The sequence below is a fragment of the Haemorhous mexicanus genome, chromosome 5 (assembly GCF_027477595.1).
Source record: "Haemorhous mexicanus isolate bHaeMex1 chromosome 5, bHaeMex1.pri, whole genome shotgun sequence".
Classification (NCBI taxonomy): domain Eukaryota; kingdom Metazoa; phylum Chordata; class Aves; order Passeriformes; family Fringillidae; genus Haemorhous; species Haemorhous mexicanus.
Genome location: NC_082345.1, coordinates 76,106,390 through 76,124,637, shown reverse-complemented (window position 1 = coordinate 76,124,637; position 18,248 = coordinate 76,106,390). Strand labels below are relative to the sequence as shown.

At 43.6% G+C, this 18,248-nt stretch overlaps 1 protein-coding gene across 5 annotated transcripts in view; it reads left to right on the top strand.

Annotated features, from left to right (window-relative positions):
• GOLGB1 (golgin B1) overlaps positions 1–18,215 on the top strand; it is a 42,712-nt gene extending 24,497 nt beyond the window's left edge. For 4 of the 5 annotated variants that reach the window (XM_059847707.1, XM_059847706.1, XM_059847704.1 and 1 more), the window contains 10 exons: positions 299–5,250; positions 6,104–8,054; positions 9,492–9,670; positions 10,902–11,067; positions 12,173–12,304; positions 13,401–13,559; positions 13,692–13,789; positions 14,435–14,569; positions 16,084–16,189; positions 16,548–18,215. In XM_059847707.1, the coding sequence (XP_059703690.1) occupies positions 299–5,250; positions 6,104–8,054; positions 9,492–9,670; positions 10,902–11,067; positions 12,173–12,304; positions 13,401–13,559; positions 13,692–13,789; positions 14,435–14,569; positions 16,084–16,189; positions 16,548–16,682 (8,013 nt within the window). In that variant the 3' untranslated portion in view covers positions 16,683–18,215. Of the gene's footprint in view, positions 1–298; positions 5,251–6,103; positions 8,055–9,491; positions 9,671–10,901; positions 11,068–11,148; positions 11,354–12,172; positions 12,305–13,400; positions 13,560–13,691; positions 13,790–14,434; positions 14,570–16,083; positions 16,190–16,547 lie in introns of those variants that run through there. The other variant, XM_059847708.1, reaches the window with a different exon arrangement.
• The last annotated feature ends 33 nt before the right edge of the window (positions 18,216–18,248 follow it).

The following is an 18,248-nucleotide window of genomic DNA, read 5'->3' as shown; positions in this document are numbered from 1 at the left end:
TGTCATTTTGGTCTGGTCCTGAAGCCAGAATCTTTCATGCTGCAACTTCAGAAACTGAAATTAGCAGAAGTGACCTGGGAAGTCACAGAATCACAGAATAGTTGTGGTTGGAAGGGACCTCTGGAGGTCACCTAGTCCACCCCCCACTGCCAAGACAGAGTCCCCCTGTTATTAGCAAGGCTTCTATTTATTGCAGAAGCCAGCCTGAGACTGTTACAAAGAGTAGAAAGCAGATACTTCCAGAACTGGCCCTTTCACAAGATTCAAAGGAAAAGTGATGCCTACTATTTTCCTTTAGGCAAGAACAGATGGCTTTACCAATCGAAGCAAGCAGTTTACTGAGGAAAGTTGTCCACCTGGAATTCTAGACTATATTGCTGCAGAGAAACAGAAGGAGCTGTCAGTTTTGCTGCTGGAACTGAAAGAAGCCCAAGAAGAAATAACTTTTCTGAAAAGCCAGCTCAAGGGCCCCAGTGGCCAAACTTCTACAGGCAGCCAAACAGAAGCTAACCAGATGGAAGAGAATTCACAGATACAGTGTCTGGAGAGGGAGGAGTGGAAGGCTTCAGATACACAGAGTGTCTTAATACAGAAAGAAACAGAAATGCAGAAAATTGGCTTTCTTCAGGAAAATGGAATCAGCTTCCAAGAAGAGCCTCAGGGAAGCCCTGGCACCTCTCAATCTCAAGAGCTGATCAAGTTACAAAGCCAAATTACAGAACTGCAAATAATTCTGCAGAAATCTGAAGAATCCTTTAGGAAAGAACTAGGAGAAAAATATGCAGAAATAAATAGGCTAAACCAGTTGGCTGAGGAATACAGGAAAAAGGGAGAGGATCCTGACAGTACATTTTGTGTTTTGACTGATGAACAAGATCAGCTCATGTGTCAGGCCAAAGAACTTTCTACCATAACAGAACTGAAAGAGCAAGTGAAGCAACTGGAGGAAGAGCTAGCTCTTTCAGAAAAGCAGAGACTGTCAGACAGTCAAAGCAGTCTTCTAAGAGAGCAAATCCAGAGCCTTAAAAATGAATTTAAATCGAAGGATATAAAAATTGAAGCTTTGCAAAAGGACTTGGATGAAGCACAACTTCAGCTTTCTGACCAGGACATGCAACTAAAGGATCTGAGAAGCCAGGTTGAGACAAAGGAATGTGAAGTACTTGATCTAGGACAACTTTTGAGGAAGAATACAGCAGAGATGGAAGAGCTTTCCCACAAGTTAACCTTAAAGGGACACGAGGCAGCAAGCCTGGAACAGCTTGTTGCTGAGCACACCAGGTCTATAGAGAGCCTGCAACAAGCCTTGCAGGAAAAGGACCGACAGATGGCAGAGATCAGTGTCAGCATGTCTGAGAAAATGGTCCTGCTGAATGAAGAGAAATTTTCTCTAGGAAATGAGCTGAAGAGTCTTAAGGAGCAGACAAGTCTGTTATTAAAATCCCAGGAAGAAAAAGAACAGAACATAGGAGCAAAAGATACGTGTCTGAAGTGTGGGGTATCCAAGCAGCAGAATGAGACAGAAGCAGTGAGTAAAGAAAATGAGGAATTAGTAAATCAAGTTGAACTTCTGAGAAAAGAAAATGAGCAAGTAAAGCGGAAGCTGCAAGCAGTATTTGTGAACAGGAAGGAGCTTCTGAAGAAGGTAACCAGATTGGAGAATGAATTAGAACAACTGAGTAGAGAACAAAAATCAGAAACCTCAGTGGCTCAGGCAGCTGTAGGGGAGGAAGACATGAGAAGCATGATCAGCAAAGAACTGGGTCTTGAAAACCAGCCCCGTGAGGACTATCTAATTCAGCTGCTTTCTGAAAAGGAATCTGAGTTGCAGAGCATCCGGAAGGAAAAAGAAACTACTGAATTACAACTGCAGGCAGTGATTGAGGAAATGAGGCAAAGCTTGCAAGATAAGGCAAACGCTGCTTCAGTTAAAGAAGAAATCATGGAGCATCAGGCAATTCCTGACCAAGTAACTGAAACCAATGAAAGCCCAGAAGATGATGAAGAAAATGAGAAACATAGTTCAGCAGGTACAAATCTGGAAGAAAAACAAAAGCCTTCTTTTAAAGAAAGGATTTCAGTTCTTGAACAAGAAAAAGAACAACTTCAAAAAAAACTTCAAGAAGCTCTCATATCTCGCAAAGACACTATAAAAAAGGCTCAAGAAAAAGACAGGCATCACAGAGAACAACTGAAACAGCAAAAAGATGATTACAACATCCTGCAAGAACAATTTGATCAGCAAAGAAAAGAGAAAGACAGCATCCAGGCTCAACTCAGACAGCTCCAAGAGCAGAAAGGATCATCAGAGAGTGTTTTTAGGAGTCAAGGTAGGTTGGATTCTTCATACATGGACGCAGAAGATACAACAAATAACAAACTTGTACAAGTTGCAGATATCTCTGAGGAAGAGTGGAAAAAACACCTTGACAAATTGCAGACAGAGAAAGAGGAATTGGAATGTAGTGTCAGCCATATGCAGAGGGAGCTTGCTCACAAATCAGAATTAGTCTTTGATTTGCAACAGCACATAGCACAGTTGTTTGTAGAAATAGAAGGGCTGAAGAGAACCTCTGACCAAGCTGAAGCTAAGGGAGCAAATCTTCAGACAGAATTGGAGGAGAATCAAGGAAAATTTTCTGGACTGGCCAGTCTGGAAGACTTGAAAATTCTTGTGCTTCAAAAGGATGAAGAAATGGAATTTCTTAGGCAGCAGTTAAAGGAGAAAAGTGACACTCTCAAAAATGTGCAGGCACAATTGCTGGAAAAAGAGGAATCAGTCCAAAGACTGTGTAGTCAGTTGGAGGCTCAGGCTCAGGTGCACGAGGAGCAAAGCAAGCGACTACAAACAGAGATGCTTGAAATTCAGGAGAAGCGAGAGGACAATGCAGAAGCAGCTAAGCAGAAGAATCAAATGCAGAGAAAGTTGCAAGCAGCACTTATCTCTAGAAAAGAGGCACTAAAGGAGAGCAAATCTCTAAAAGAAGAGCTGGCTAATGCTAAAATTACTATTGACAGTCTTTCTGTCAAGCTGACAAATATGGAAAGCCAAATATGTGGCCATGTTAAAGAAACAGATACCTTAACAGAAAAGTTAGTGTGCCTCACTGGAGAGCGAGAAAAACTTACTGCAGAAATTGATAAACTACTTAGAGAAAATCAGAATGTTGATGGATGCTGTAAAAACCTTACACTTACTCTGGATAGAGTTGTTCTAGAGAAGGAGAAGCTGGAGAAGGAGGTGGAATCATTGAAGAGCTTTCAAGCCACTGAGAGTTCTGAGTGGCAGGAGAAATACAAGGAGCTTCAGGGAGAATATGAAACTCTTCTGCAGTCATATGAGAATGTAAGTAATGAGGCTGAGCGAATTCAGCGTGTGTTGGAAACTGTTAGGCAGGAAAAGCAGGAAATTTTCATTCAGCTAAAAGGGGCTGAAGCAAAAAAACAGGAAACAGATAAACAGCTACAAGAAGCTGGACAGGAAATTGATGAAATGAAGGAGAAAATGAGGAAATTTGCAAAATCAAAGCAACAAAAGATCCTGGAACTAGAGGAGGAGAATGAGAAGCTTAGAGCAGAGATGCATTTTACAGATGGAGAGCTGAACAGGACTGGAGAGAGCTTTACAAACACTAGCCTGAAAGAAGACCTGAAGTGCTCTAGGAGGGAGTGCCAGTCTCTTTCTACTCAGCTTGGGACAGTAATGGCTGAAAAGGAGTCTCTTAATCAAGAGATTGTGGACTTGAAGTGCCTTTTGCAGGTAACAGAATCTAAGCTGAAGGAAAGCAGAGAACTTGTAGACAGGTATGTTACCCAGCAGACAGCGGGAGAAGAAACTAATAAGGCAGTTGCCGCACCATCACCAACGGAAGAGTCTGAAAATCCAGTGGACGTACCTTTCCGACCAGAGCCTCGTGCTGCAGAGCTGGAACAAGAGGCATTTGAAAGTGATAGACCTTGTGAGGATCCTGGTCTCTACAGACAGCAAATAGCTGAGCTCACCAAGCGAATCACAGAGATGGAAGATAATAGAAGGGCTTCAGAGCAACAGCTGGGTGACATCCGCAGGTGTGTTGAGACTTTAGCAGGTGAGAAAAGGGCTTTAGAGCACCAAATGGGAGAGAAAGTCCATGAAGTGAATGATTTGCAGGCTACAGTAGCAAAGATGGAGCAAATGGTCCAAGAAGCCATAGACGACCTCATCAGAATGACGGCACTGAAGGATGCTCTAGAGGCTGAAAAGGATGACTTGGAAGAAAGGCTCATGAATCAGCTGGCAGAACTTAATGGAAGTATTGGAAACTATCAGCAAGATGCAACAGACTTCCAAATCGAAAATGATCAACTGAAACATGAGCTTCAGACTTTGCAGAGAATGATGCACAAACTGGAGGAGGAGAAAAGTCAGATGGCAAAGGAGGAAAGCAAAGCAAGTTCAGAAAAGCAAAAGGAATTTGTGGAAAAGCTAAAATACAATTGGAGAGGAGAAAGCAGCACACATATAAAAGAGCTTCAAGAACTGCTGAAACAGAAACAGCAGGAGATTAAGCAGCTGCAGAAGGACTGTATCAAAAGCCAGGAAAAGAACAGTAGTTTAGAAAGAACTATTAAAGCTCTGGAATTTCTGCAGAGTGAGACTCAGAAAGAGCTAGAAGCAGCCAAAGAAACTTCAGCTAAAGCAGTTGAAGACACCAAGAAAGCCCAGGCAGAGCTTGCTCAGTGCAGAGTAGTGTTGGATGACACTCAGAGCGAGGCAGCAAGGGTTTTAGCTGAGAGTATCAAAGTGAAAGAAGAGTTGCAAGCAAACAAAGAGCAAAATAAAATCCAAATGAAGAAAAAGGATGAGGATTTTGAGAGAAGACTGGAACAGGAAAAAGACAAGCACTCAAAGGAGATCAAAAACATGGAAGCAAAACTGGCAACATTGCAGAGGGAGAAGGACCAAATGGAAACAATAGTTGGTGATCTGCAGGACTCCTTGAAGACAAAGAATCAGGAAGCCAAGCAAGTGGAAGGCAATCTAAACAATACACTAGCCCAGCTTGCAGCCTTCACCAGGAGCATGTCTTCCCTTCAGGATGATAGGGATAGAGTGATAGATGAATCAAAAACATGGGAGAAGAAATTCACTGAAACTATTCAAAAGAAGGAAGAAGAAATACGTTGGAAAGAGGAAGCTTGTATTGTGCTACAGGACCAGGTGAAACATCTGACCATGCGTGTGGAAGAACTCCAGTCTCATATATCCAGGTAAATAAGCTGTGTCAGGGGAGGTTTATCAGGAAAAGCTTACTTTGCATTTGTTATCTGCACAAGGACATGAGATGATCACTCTAAAATAGTCCTTCTTCACGTCCTTATTTTACCTGTGTTAAATCTGTTCTCTGTGACAAGCACTCAGCATCTGATTACTCTCCAGAGTATTTCAAATTTCAGATTAATTAAAGAGGTTTTTTTGCATGGAGTTTTTGCACTGGGAAGTCAAAAAAGCATTGGGCTACATAATTCCAGTTTAGTTCCAAAATAAATTTCGAGGGGAAGATGGAGCTATGGAAACCTATCAAAATGTGTATACAGCTGTGTATTTCCAAAATTCAAAGCCGAACCATTATTACAGGAGTAAAACTGTTAAATTGTTTTGTGTGTGTGTGTGTATATATATATTTATATATATTTATATATATATATATATATGCTGTATCTTTGCATGATGAAGCATTAAATGGACATCAAAGGTATCAGAACAGCAATTTCATTGTGGGGTGGCATGGAGTTGTTTTTATTATTAGCTACAATGGACGAGAGAAGTAATGTAATGACAGGGAGGTGATAACATTCAGTGTTTAAGTGAACACTTTTTTCAGTATTGACATGAACAGCTTTAAAAGAATATATTCCCCTGCCACCACCCCTTTAAGGCAGCAGTACAGTCAGAACTTTAAAAGGTATCTTGAATTTTAAATTGAGAGATATTTCCAGCTTGCTTTCTTTAAGTAAAACAAATTCTGTGGCTTTTCTAAATTAGTATAAGAACAGAGTTAGTGTGGGTTTAGATACTGAGATACTTTGTGGATTTTTGACCAGCCTAATTTTTTCTTTTCAGGCTGGAATGCAACAAGAAAAACTGGGAGGTTGATTGCAGGAAGGAGATAGAGCATCATCAAAAGACATGTGAAATGTTGCAGGAGGAAAAAAAAGAGCTTTTGAGTCAGCTTGAAGGGTCTCAGGAACTGTACAACAAGTCTCAGAATGAACAGCAGGAACTGGAGTCAGAAATCAGCAGCCTAAGAGACCAGCTTGCTGACTTACAGAATTCCTTCACCAAATGTGAGCTGGCCAGGGAAGAGCTGGGGACTGTGGTCAAGCAACAAGAGATGAGTATCCAGAATTTTAAACTCAACTGTGAGCAGCTTGAAGCTGACCTGCAGGCTTCCAAGGACCTAACAAATAAGCTGCATGAAGAAACTAGTGCCAAAGATCAAAAGATCATGAGTTTGCTGTCTGCCAAAGAAGAAGCAGTGATGGCTGCTCTAGCTGAATTACAGCAGCAACATTCTGAAGAGGTGAAAGAGTTGGAGTGTAAGCTAAGTAAGGAGGAAGATAATAAAAAAGCCTTGGAAAATGAGAAGAACAAATTTCTTGACAAACTCAGTCATCTCACTGAAAAGATGAAGATAAGCAGAGAAGAAAGTAAGCAGCAGAAGGCACAGCTGGACTCCTTCACCAAGTCCATGTCATCTCTGCAGGACGACCGAGACCGCATTCTGAGGGACTACAAGCAGCTTGAGGAACGCCATCTTGTTATAATCTTGGAAAAAGACCAGCTAATTCAAGAGGCTGCTGCTGAAAACAACAAGCTCAAGGAAGAAATGAGAGGTTTCCATAGCCAGATGGATGACCTCAACTCTGAGAATGCCAAGCTGAACGCAGAGTTGGTGCGGTACAGAGAAGACCTTAACCAAGTGATTTTAATAAAGGACTCCCAACAGAAGCAACTTCTCAAAATACAGCTTCAGCGGATCCAGACTCTGGAAAATGAGAAGGCAACCATAGAAACACAGCTGAAAGAGTCTGAGCATACTCAGGATGATCTCAGGAAGTGCATGGAAGCCTTAAGAGAGGATAAAGTCAGTATGTCTCAAGAGATTGAAACTCTTATGTCCTCTCTGTCACAGATGCAGAGAGAGATGGCAGCATTACATGAGGGGAGTCCCATTGTGGAGTGTCAAGCAGAACTGAAGGCTAGAGAGAAAGAGGTACAACAACTGAGTCACGAGCTTTCCCTCTCCCAGAAGAGAATAACAGAACTTGAGGGGGAGCTAGAATGTGTTCAGAGGGATGCAGCCAAGAGAGTGGGAGAGGCTGAGGACAGGCTTCGGAAGGAATTGAAGCACCTGCATCATGATGCAGGGATAATGAGGAATGAAACCGAGACAGCTGAAGAGAGAGTAGCAGAGTTGGCACGGGACTTGATGGAAATGGAACAGAAATTGCTTGAAGTCACAGATGAAAACAAAGATCTCAGAGCTCAAATTCAGTCTTTTGGAAGGTCCATGAGCTCTCTTCAGGATAGCCGAGACCAGGCCAATGAAGAGCTTCATATTTTGAAACAGAAATATTCTGCAGACTTAGAAGAACAGAAGAGTCTAGTGCAGAATCTTCAGAAACAGATGGCTCAGCTACAAGAGGAGCAACGTTCCACTGTCAGGGACCGAGATACGGTCAGGTCTGAGCTGACAGAACTGCAGAAGGCTATTGATGAAAGAGGTCTCTTGGCCCACATTGAGGAACTTAATCAGCAGCTCAGAGCTAAAGATGATGCACTTCTCCACTTGTCTTTGGAATTGGAAGGCTCTTCCAACCAAGTCAAATCTTTCTCCAAGGCTATGGCAAGCCTACAGAATGACCGAGACCGTCTGCTGAATGAATTGAACAAAACACGTAAGATTGAAGAAGTGAAACAACAAGCAGAAGGGAGCATTTCCACCACTGCTTTGGAAGTGCAGGGTCTGAAGAAGGCACTGGCGTCCTTGCAGAGTGACAGAGACAGAGTAGTAAGTCCATGTTTTCTCTTCCTTCTCTTACTTTAGCACCAGAGGAGGTCTGAATCTTCAAGTTTTAAAATTCAGCACGCTTAGGTCTGATAATTGCAATGTGATGCACAGATCAGGCTGCATCTTCATGGAATCACAGAATAGTTGAGATTCAAAGGGTCTTCTAGTGATCCTCTAGTCCAACCCCCCTGCACAAACAAGGCTTGCTGGAATAGGTTGCTTGTACTATGTCCTGTTGGATTTTGAGTATCTCCATCAGTAAATATTCCACAGCTTCTCTGGCCAACCTGTTTTTTTCATATATCTGGAAACAGTTTCCAGAATTAGTTTCTCCCTCGCTTTCCCGGGGATGGAGATGAGCCTGACTAGACTGCAGGTTCACAATTCTCCTTTCTTGCCCTTCTTGTAGGTAGGGATGACATTTGCTTTCTTCCAGTCTTCAGGAACCTCTTGGGTCACCATGACCTTTCAAAGGTAATGGAGTTGCCTCCCAATGACCTTAGCATTTGTGGGCATGCTCCATCAGACCCCATGAACCTGGTATGGCCCATCTGTATTATTTTCTCTGGCATGGAGGCTGTGATTCTATTGTTAACTTCCAAGGGTGGTTTCTCTGTTGGCTTGGTTTAAAATATGCAATCATGGAAATAAGGTCCCTGTTAACCTGCTTAGTTCACAACTGTGTCAGCTCATTTGATTTGCCTTAGATTTGTAAGAGACTAGAACAAAGGCTTGAGTTTCCTCCTCCTCTTGGCAGCTGACTTTCAAAGAAGGTACAAGACATTGCAGATTCCTTTTGACATTCGTGGCTGCACGCTGCATGTGTCTGTGTTTGTATAGTCTCTGGCACAGTGCAGCCCAGCAAGTTCCAGAGTTCTCCTTGCTGGTCAGAAGACATACTTTGACAGTCATGTCCCACTGCCACTCATTGAGCACTGTCCTGTCTCCAGAGTCAGCCATGTCTTCTTGTCTTCAAAAACAATTGCTGTGATGCATGTGTAACAACAACTTATTTCTAATTATAGCCTGACTGGAATTGGAGAGCCAAAAGGATTTTACTTACCAGTTTCCTGGTTTACAGTAAATACCAGCTTCAGGAGTTATGCTTAACCAGGTCCTTCTGTGTCACTTAGTTTTCCTCTGAATAAGATAATTACTATTGTTGTCTGGAGTCTTTTTGTTAATGTATTTCACATCTTCATGGGAGTGCTCAAAACTCACTGCCCTCATTACCAGTAGAATTGTCTGAGGGCTTTTTACTGAGCAGTTTTTAGTACACTGCTGTATTTGATGATTCAGTTTTTAGTTCCTCTGTCATCTGAATGTGACCCTTTTCTCCCTCCAGACACCACAGTAAGAAATGCTCTTAAACAGTTCTAAACAATAAACCTGATGCTTGCTCAGCTGTCACATAATGATGTTTCTCTTCAATTCCAGGTAAGAGAGCTGGAAAATCTGCAGCAGCAATACATCCTTGTTGGGGTGGAAGCTGCTGAGAATTCTCGCTTAAAGGCACAGCTGCAGCAGTGGGAGCAAGAGGCAGACAAACAGCTTCGTCTACAAGAACAGCTGAGGCAGGAAGGAGTTGTGTACCAGCAGGAGCTTCAGCAGCTCAGGTGACCTGTCTGTCTGCTTCCTGCCTTGGTGAGGTTGCAAATGTGTTTGTTTCTCTCAAAGAGCGGTTCTGGGCAGAGGTGGAGGGAATGCTGAGAAAGAACCTTGCCTGTGCCAGGTGACACTGAGCACTCTGCCCTGGCCAGGAGAGGACACATGATTCCCTCGCCCAGCTTCTACCTCAGAATTACAGCCCAGCAGCTTGGAGGTCAATGCCTGTGTGAAATAGATCAGGGATGGGTTTTTTTTTATTTCCTTCATCCAGTGGTGGTCAGTATCATCTGTTGGAGAGGAAACTGAGGCTGTTTCTTATATTGGAACTTATGTATATGATCACAGTACTCTCTGTTCCAGGCTGCTGCTGAACAACCTTTATTATGCCACTGATATCATAGTTTAGAGCATACTAATTTTGTATGGCTGTCTAATCCTTTATTTCCCTTGCTCTATGTCTTCTAGTTTGTTCTTTTTAACTCTGTAATTCAAGTCTAGTAAAATTGTCTTCTCCAACTGGACTAAAACTAGTCAGACAAATATGCTCTGTTCTGAAAACAGGGGGAAATGCTTTCAGATATTTCAGAGATCCATTTAAGAATGCCTGAGGCTGGAATGAAAAGGGTGGGATTTTCTTTGTGGAAAGGTCTATGGTTTATCATTGTCCAGAGTGATATAAAAATTTGTAGTTCTCTCCCTTCCCCCTACCCCCACTCTGACCCTCAAATTAACACTGCAGATCTTGTAAAGTTTGAAGCATCTTACAAATTTTGTTTATCCTGACAAAAGAACAGGAGGTTTATTTCCTGTGCAGCTTTTACACTGTACATGAAGTGATGGCCTCAGGTTGGTGTGGTGGGATCAGTACTGTGGGTCTGGTGCACATACAACCGTGCAGAGAAATTATTATGGGGACAGGTGGCATTACCAGTGACTTCCTTGACAAAACTCTGTACAGTGAGATAAAACAATGTTCAGAAACACAGAAAGTGTGAAAAGGTCACCCTAGGACAGCATGGAACAATCCAAAGGGTTCAACCAAATACAGAAAACTTCCTTAAACCTGCTTTTAAGTTTCCTGTACTTTAGTGTGTTGTTTTGGCTTGGCTTGATTATAAAACTTCGTGTCTAGCATGAGGTGATGATTGAATCACCCTTGGCTCATTCTTAGCTGGGTACCTGGTCATCCTAAGTCATACTGGCAACTTCCTTATAAGTCCCCTTGTTTATGCTGGGCAGGCAGGAGAAGACCACCTGGGAAAAGCAGAGCAGCAGCATGAAGGAGCAGTACCTGATGGCCATTGCAGAGAAGGACAAAGAGCTGAGCCATTTACAAAGGATCACACAGGAAATGAGGCTGCCCTTCGGCAAGTCTCAAGCCATAGAGGAACAGCACCAAAGCAAGGTGGGTGGAAAGATACAGATTCTTTACTGGAAATGTGAAGCTTGAAACTCAACCACAAGAGCATGTGTTGCCTGTGTCCAGCTCCTGCAGACTGCAACATTGGATGTGGTTGTGAAGCCTCCAAAGATAATACCAACAGTCTAACTTGCATCACTGAAAGTTGCAGAAATTATGGCATACCCTTAAGTGCTCTTCATTAAGTTCCTGGTTTCCAGTGTTTCAAGAAAGAGGGTAAAAGAGACAGGGCTTCCTAGGCACCTTGGGTCCTTTGGAGCAGCATGGAACTTCTCAGGTGTGTATTCTGGCTGGTTTAGAATTGCCCTCTTGCACTGTCTTTGAATCTAAGATTTTCTGTCTAAGTTCTCATTTTAATGTCAGAGCTTCATTTTTAAGTTTTCTATTGAATTTTTCTTGCTGTTTTTACTGTAACAGGGATCTACAATCCTGGTTCAAGCCCAGAGAGGCTGTGGCTCGAACCCTGCACCTTCTCTCTTATTCCCCCTGTATACAGTCCTAAAAGTGGAGTGGAATGTGTTTGGTATTTTGTCTAGAGAAGGCTGCATGCACAGTGCAGTGCATCAGAGCCAAGACAGAACTCTCCCACCCATGTCTGCAGTGTCCCAGTGGTTTGTGTCAGTGGAGGGGGCAGCAAATCTCCTTTATCCCTTTGATACACCCATGCATATATGCAAAGAAAAAGCTTGAACAATGTTCATGTGATGCTTTCCAGGAGGATTCTTCAGTGCTGGCCTTCTGGTCTTTGTTGATTAGATCAGTGTGGACATTAGTTTGGGTTTTTGTTTGTTTTTTCTTTTCTCATTCATGTTCCTTTTTTATTTTCTTCCCGTTGCAAACAGCTTTAAGAGAACTTTTGAGCAGGACCAATCATATGTGCAAGTTTGGTGATCTTTCCTGACTGTTTTTATTTTCAGATGGCTTTTAGTATATTTCCGTTTATTCCCCCTTTGCTCCTTTGCCTGAGCAGATCAAGTTCCAGGTCTAGGAATAATGTTAGGTTTGACCTTGGAATACTGAAAAGAGAGGAGAAACACAAGAGCGAGTTTTCACATCAGCAGTATATTTTTCATTGTTCTTTCCTTGGCAGATTTCTCCAGAAGTCCTGAAAGGGGACTTTTCAAGCCTAGAAGCAGAGATGAAACACCTCCAGGCCCAGCTAAGTGACAGTCTGAAAGAACTGCACCAGAAAGAGCTCAGAATTCAGCATTTAAACAGCAAGGTACTGATACATCTTATACTTTCTTGCAGTCAGGGACAAGGAATGTGGGGAGGGTTTGGCTGGAATAGGGCTCAGGAAGCAGGAATGAATCTGTCCTTGCAGGCATTCAATGAAGTAACACAAAATCAGAAATACATCTCTCAGAAAAGCAGTGTTGGATTCACTGCTGCTGAACAGGGCTGGCACAGCAGCAGAGCCCATGTCCCTCACTGCTGTCCCTCAGTGAGCAGCTGTGAGAGCCAGAGCACTGCAGAGAGAAGCCATGAGTGGGACAGCTGTTCTGTATGGACCAGAAGGATACCCAGGCCTCAGGCAGATCCCGTCCAGCAGGCTCAGTGACAGGGTATGAACCAGCAGCTTTTCTGCCACTGCCATTTAGTGCCCTTTCTCCCAGGTGACCAAAGGCAGAAAGGAGGAGGGAGGAAGGCAGGGGAGGAAAAAAAGAGGTGACAGAAGGGGAGAGGGAAGGAGAGAGGACAGGTGGAGGGGACAGTGGGGGAAAGAAGTTGAATGGGGGAGATGAAGGCCAAAGGGACCAGAGAGTGAGACCGTGTGAAGAAAGTTGTTTGCAGGTTCCATGTCCATTGTCAGGAGCACTTTCTAGCCTCCTGCTTTCTGAGCTGCTGAAGGAAGTCCCTCCTTGGGAAGGCAAGCTTGTCATCTTCACTTCTGCCTGCCAGCTTGAAACACTTCCTGCATTTCAGTGCAGAATCACAATCAGTCAGTTCCCACACTGAAATGGAAGACCCGGAATTTATTCATCTTCAGAAAGAGAGCTGTGTTCAAGGAGAAAGTGAGAATATAAAATAATAATTTACTGATGATATTTCTGAACGTTTTAGGTCAATGCCAGCACTTTAGAAATCTTTTTCTGGACATGTAGTATTCTGTACATCTCTTTGATGTTTTGAGACTCCTGTTGCAGAAACCTTTGCCACAAGCTACTCTTGGAGATTGTCACTGGTCATTTGACATTAGTGATGGGCAGTGTGGCAGTTATATGTTCTCAAGAGAACTCTTACCCTCAACTAGACAGAGAGCAATTTTGCTTTCACAAAATCAATTTCTTTGCTTGCTGATTGTGTTCTCTTCTCAGCTATCTCAGGTTTTTGAGGAGAAAAATGCCCTCTCCCTCCAGCTCCGAGGGAGCAGTCGGAGCACCTGTGAGAGCCATCAGCACTACAGCGAGGTCCTGAACCGCTGCCTAGTGCTCGAGAGGCAGCTCCAGGAGCTGCAGGCTGCAGACAAGAGCATGGTAAGGGGGCTGGGCTTGCTGCACAGCGGGGAAAAGCTCATTTCAAGTGGCTCTGTGAACTGTCCAGCATTGTAGTGGCTGTGTGTCCTCTTCATTCAGCGCAGTTTGCAGTACGTTCCTGTGTTCTTTCAGGAGCTGTTTGCAACAGATGCTGCTCCAGGAGCACCCCAAGAAAAGAATGAGTCACAGAGAGGCACTTACACACCTGAACTGCAGGAGCTGCAGCTGAGGTAAAGAAAGTCTAAGAAAACAGGGGTGGGGATGTTGGTCCTGATGGAGGCCTTGAGGCTAGTGATGAGCCTGATGCTTTTACTGTGCACCAGAGTGTTGGGAAAACTCAGTCCTACACTTGGAGAAACTGTTGTATGCACTTACTAGCTGTCATTAGTAATCTCTTTGGATTAGAGCTTCAAAAAAATACAAGGATAACATACAGCAGCAATGCCAGCCAAACCAGCATCTTGGATCTGGTAGGCTGCATCCTCAGTAGCTGTTGAAGTATATCAATGGTCCTGGTCTCAGGGTTGTAGCCTGAGAGTGTGTCTGGAATTAAGATGTAGCACAGGATTGCTTGTAACCTTCTGAAACTAAGATCTAGTACACAATTCCTCAAACCCTTTCAAAATAATTTTCAGAAGGTGGAGCCATGGTGACAGAGGCAAGGAACTCCTTCCTGATGTGAAAATGAAGCTTCAAGAGATTTATCTTCTCTCATGTTTTCCAAATAGTTTATGTATAGTAAAGATTACTTAAGTCCCCTCTGTGAGCTAGAAGGTACTTTGAGTCTGTTTACAAACTGCATCAGTGAATACAATAGAAACACAATGGTCCATGATTTGGGCCTTTTTGGCATATGCTTTGTTACTTTCTGACAGGTTGTCTGAAACAGAACACTTACATAGCAGCACAAAGCAGGATATGAAATATTTGGAGGAGCAGCTGGAGGAAGAACGGGACCGACGTCTTGCTGCAGAGGAAGCACTTTTTGCAGCACAGGATCAGATCAGGAGGTGAGGCAGCTTGAGCAAATGAACACTATCACCACAGAAGTGTGCTGCTTCTAGCTCTGTTTTTCATATACACTTCATCATACCCTTCTGTCAAATGGCACTGGTGGCAGAGACAACTCCCGTGTCTGTCACAGAATCACAGAAAGGTTGAGGGTGGGGGTCCAAAGGGGTTGAGGTTGAGGGGCCTCCAAAGACCATGTGGCCCAGCCCCCTACTCAGCCTAGAGCCAGTTGCCCAGGACCATGTCCAGATGGCTGTTGAGTATCTCCAAAGAGGAAGACATCACAACCTCCCTGGGCTACTGTTCCTTCAGTTGTAAGCAGATAGGATGAGACAAATGATTAGACATTAAGACAAGTTCTGTCTAGAAATTAGATGCCAACTTTCTTGATTAGTTAAATTAATTACTGGAAAATACAATTTGGAGACTGAGAATTGGGTGCAGGCTGAAGAGGAGTTCTCATGCTTCCAGGGGATTTGTCTGCTCAGTGAGCACCTGTCTGTCATAACTGAAACAGTTTTGACTTTAAGTATGTCTCTCATTTTTAATGTATTGCCAATTAATATCAACTTTTCATTAATTTGGTTATTGAGAAACAATTAAACACTTAGGAGAAAGGACTTCCGTCCACCTTTCCCAGGCTTAGTTTCAGCCCAGCCCCCTGTCCTGCCCCGTGCCCACTACCCAGCACTGTGGTCTGCACTGCCCAGGGCTCTGCCTACCTCAGGGCTCTGCATGGATGCCCTGAGAGTCTGCAGAGCAAAGGCAGCTGATCTGGGCTAGATGTTGGGATTAGGAGCAGCAGGTTCAAAATGCTTGATTCTTATTGACTATGGAGAGGGTTTTAGCACATGACCTGATTGTAGGCACATATGCTGTGCATTTCCTGGTAGTTCAAATAACTGGAGTTATGGACTAGTGGAGTCTTTTACGTTAAAACAATGGCTTTCTTCAGACACACTTGCTGATTTAGCCAAAAAATATTGGTTCGTATGGTAGAATTCTGGATGAAGTTTCCTGGTAATTGCTGCAAGGTTTGGACAACTGTAGCTCCTTCTGGCATTAAAGTCTATAAAAGCCCCCTGCAGCTGATCTCACTAATAAACCATAGCCCCAGGATGTGACTATTGCCTCTGTCACTAGAAAATAGGAAGAACCAGCACTATTACAGCTAGAGCTGGCTTCCAAAATAATTTCATAGAATTTAAAGTGTGCAGGTTAGGGTTATTAGGTGTATTATCTGCCCTGGCTTCTTTCAGGTCACACTATAAAATTTCACTTGAAAGGAAGAAAGACTCCTGCTAGCTGGGCCGCCCTGTTCTTTGGCTTAATGTGAGCTCAGGAGGCATGAGACCTGTTCAAATGGAACCAGCTCTTGGCAAGTGAAGCGAGGGCTTGCTTGCAGGGGTTGATTCCTTTTTTGAGAAATACCTTCTCTCCTGAGCTTGATTACAGTGTTGATTTGGGACATCATAATAAAAAACTGAATTCAATTTTGTATTTGTTGTGGCAGGTTGCAGTCAAGTGAGTGGTCATCTTCCTTAAGTGCCAGCATTGATATGACTCCAGGTCATGAACAGTCCTTGCTGATCGACTCCATGGATAATAATTCCAGCAGAGTAAGAATTTAACATTCACAGCTGTCAATTATGTGAGCCCCAGCTGATTCAAGAAACTGTGAACCTACAGCACTTCAGTTCCTCTGTAGACACACATAAATCAGTCAGGGACTGTGTAGTTTTTCTGCTGTCACCATGCTGGAAACAAAACTGGATGGGGCTGGTTCATGAGCAGCCTGCAGAGAGCAGGGGAAGGGGAACATTTCATGAGGATTGCCCTAGTGTTAGGAGCAATTTGGGGAAGTTTTATGCTCGTTAGCTTAAACAAACTTATCTCCATGGTCTGGAGAGTTCTGAATGAAGGCAGCTGGGGCCACATCCATTCCTTGTAGTGACTGCTCTCTCTTCACTCTTCCAGACTCGGAGTGCTCCTGGACTACGACGCCTGCTACGCTCTCTCTTCCACTCCCGGGCCCACTTGCCCCTGCTAGTGGCCACGTATCTGCTTGCTCTCCATGTCCTGCTCTTCCTGTGCTTCACAGGCCACCTGTGAACAGGAGTGACAGCTTTTCCTCGAGCCTCAGCCCTGTGCATGCTGAGGGCCTGCATGCCCTCACAGAAGGGCAGCACTTGTCCCAGCTGCAGCCTTTCCCAAACCAGCCCTGAAGCAGCAGCTGCACCCAGCACCTGCTGTCAGTGCTGGTGCTGGGGAACTGCTCCCAGGAGATCTGCCCTACCCTTGGTGTTTCTATGTGAGTGGTTCGTTTTCTGAGCCAGGGTTGTGCTGCAAGCCTCAAGGACAGCATCTGTTCCTGTACCTGGAAACAGTACCACTCATTTTAGGTAGTATTGTGCTGCAGTAAGAATAAGAAAAATACTCAAGTTGCTGCAGTACTTCAGCACTTATAAAACTGCACAATCTTCCCCCTCTTAGGCTGAATCCATAATTGGGGTTGGGGGAACATTGTAGCTGGATATAAAAGAATTGTCTTCCCTTTCTTCCATCCCTTAGATTTGCTCCATGGCTCAGAGTTGTCTGAAATGCATATCCTAGGGAAGTTGTGGGCACTTTAAGGAATGTGAATTTTAAAATCATGATTCCTGCTCAGTTGCATCTCCTGTTGAAGAGGGGCCAAAATTAGTATATCTGGCCCCAGTGAGCATTCCATTTTAAATCAGTCATGTGTCTGCCCTGACAAACCTGTAAAATAATGCCAGTAACTTAGTTATTTAAAAGGAATAGGAAACATGAAACCTTTTAGCTCTTAAGTTAAAAATCCTCCTATTTATAGCATTTGTGCACCTCTTATGATGATGGAAGGTGCTGCCTTACCTCTAGTAGAGCAGCCCTGCTCCTGCCTTCTCATCCACTAAATACTCATCACGAGACTGAACCTGCACAGGCTGTGTAGAAGGGGTCCATAAATGTGCTGTGTGGGCCCAAAGCAAACACGGAAACTCCAGAAATAAACTCTCTTCCTTGTGCTGAGGAAGGAGCCAGAGTTCTAAAACCTTCTGGTCTTAGAACCCTCTGGTGTAGAAAGCTGGTGCTGGTGTTTGGGCATGTTTGCATCAAATGATGCAAATGGACTGAATCTTTTACGATATATGGAAATACGGATATATTTCCATATGTTTTCTAAAAACCTCCTGAATTTGAGACTGCTCTCTTCCAAAAGGAGAATGTTGAATGCAGAGGAAGTTCAGTGGCATTCACTGTCAGATCCTGAGTGGTCATTTCCTTCAGAGTACTGGCCAGGAGGATCCTGTCTGCCTCTTAGTAGAGCATTAACAGTCACATTTTTCCCATGGGAAAGAGGTAGTTCTTTTGATATTGGTGGTAAACTAAGCTGCTACAGCCAGTGCAGAAAGCCTATTTGAGGGTGGATTGATTTCACTGGTAGCTAAACCAGCTTGATCTCTGGCAGGTCCAGAGCACTGGCACTAGATATCCTCTTGTGGACTGTCCATGATTATCAGCGTGAACTTCCTCCAACTATGTCAAATTCAGTGACCAAACAGTTTGTCTATAGTTTCCTGGGGTATGAACTCCTGTATGTATAATAAAGTTTATTTTTCAGATGGAGTTTGTGTAACATTGCCATGTAACTGCAAGTGG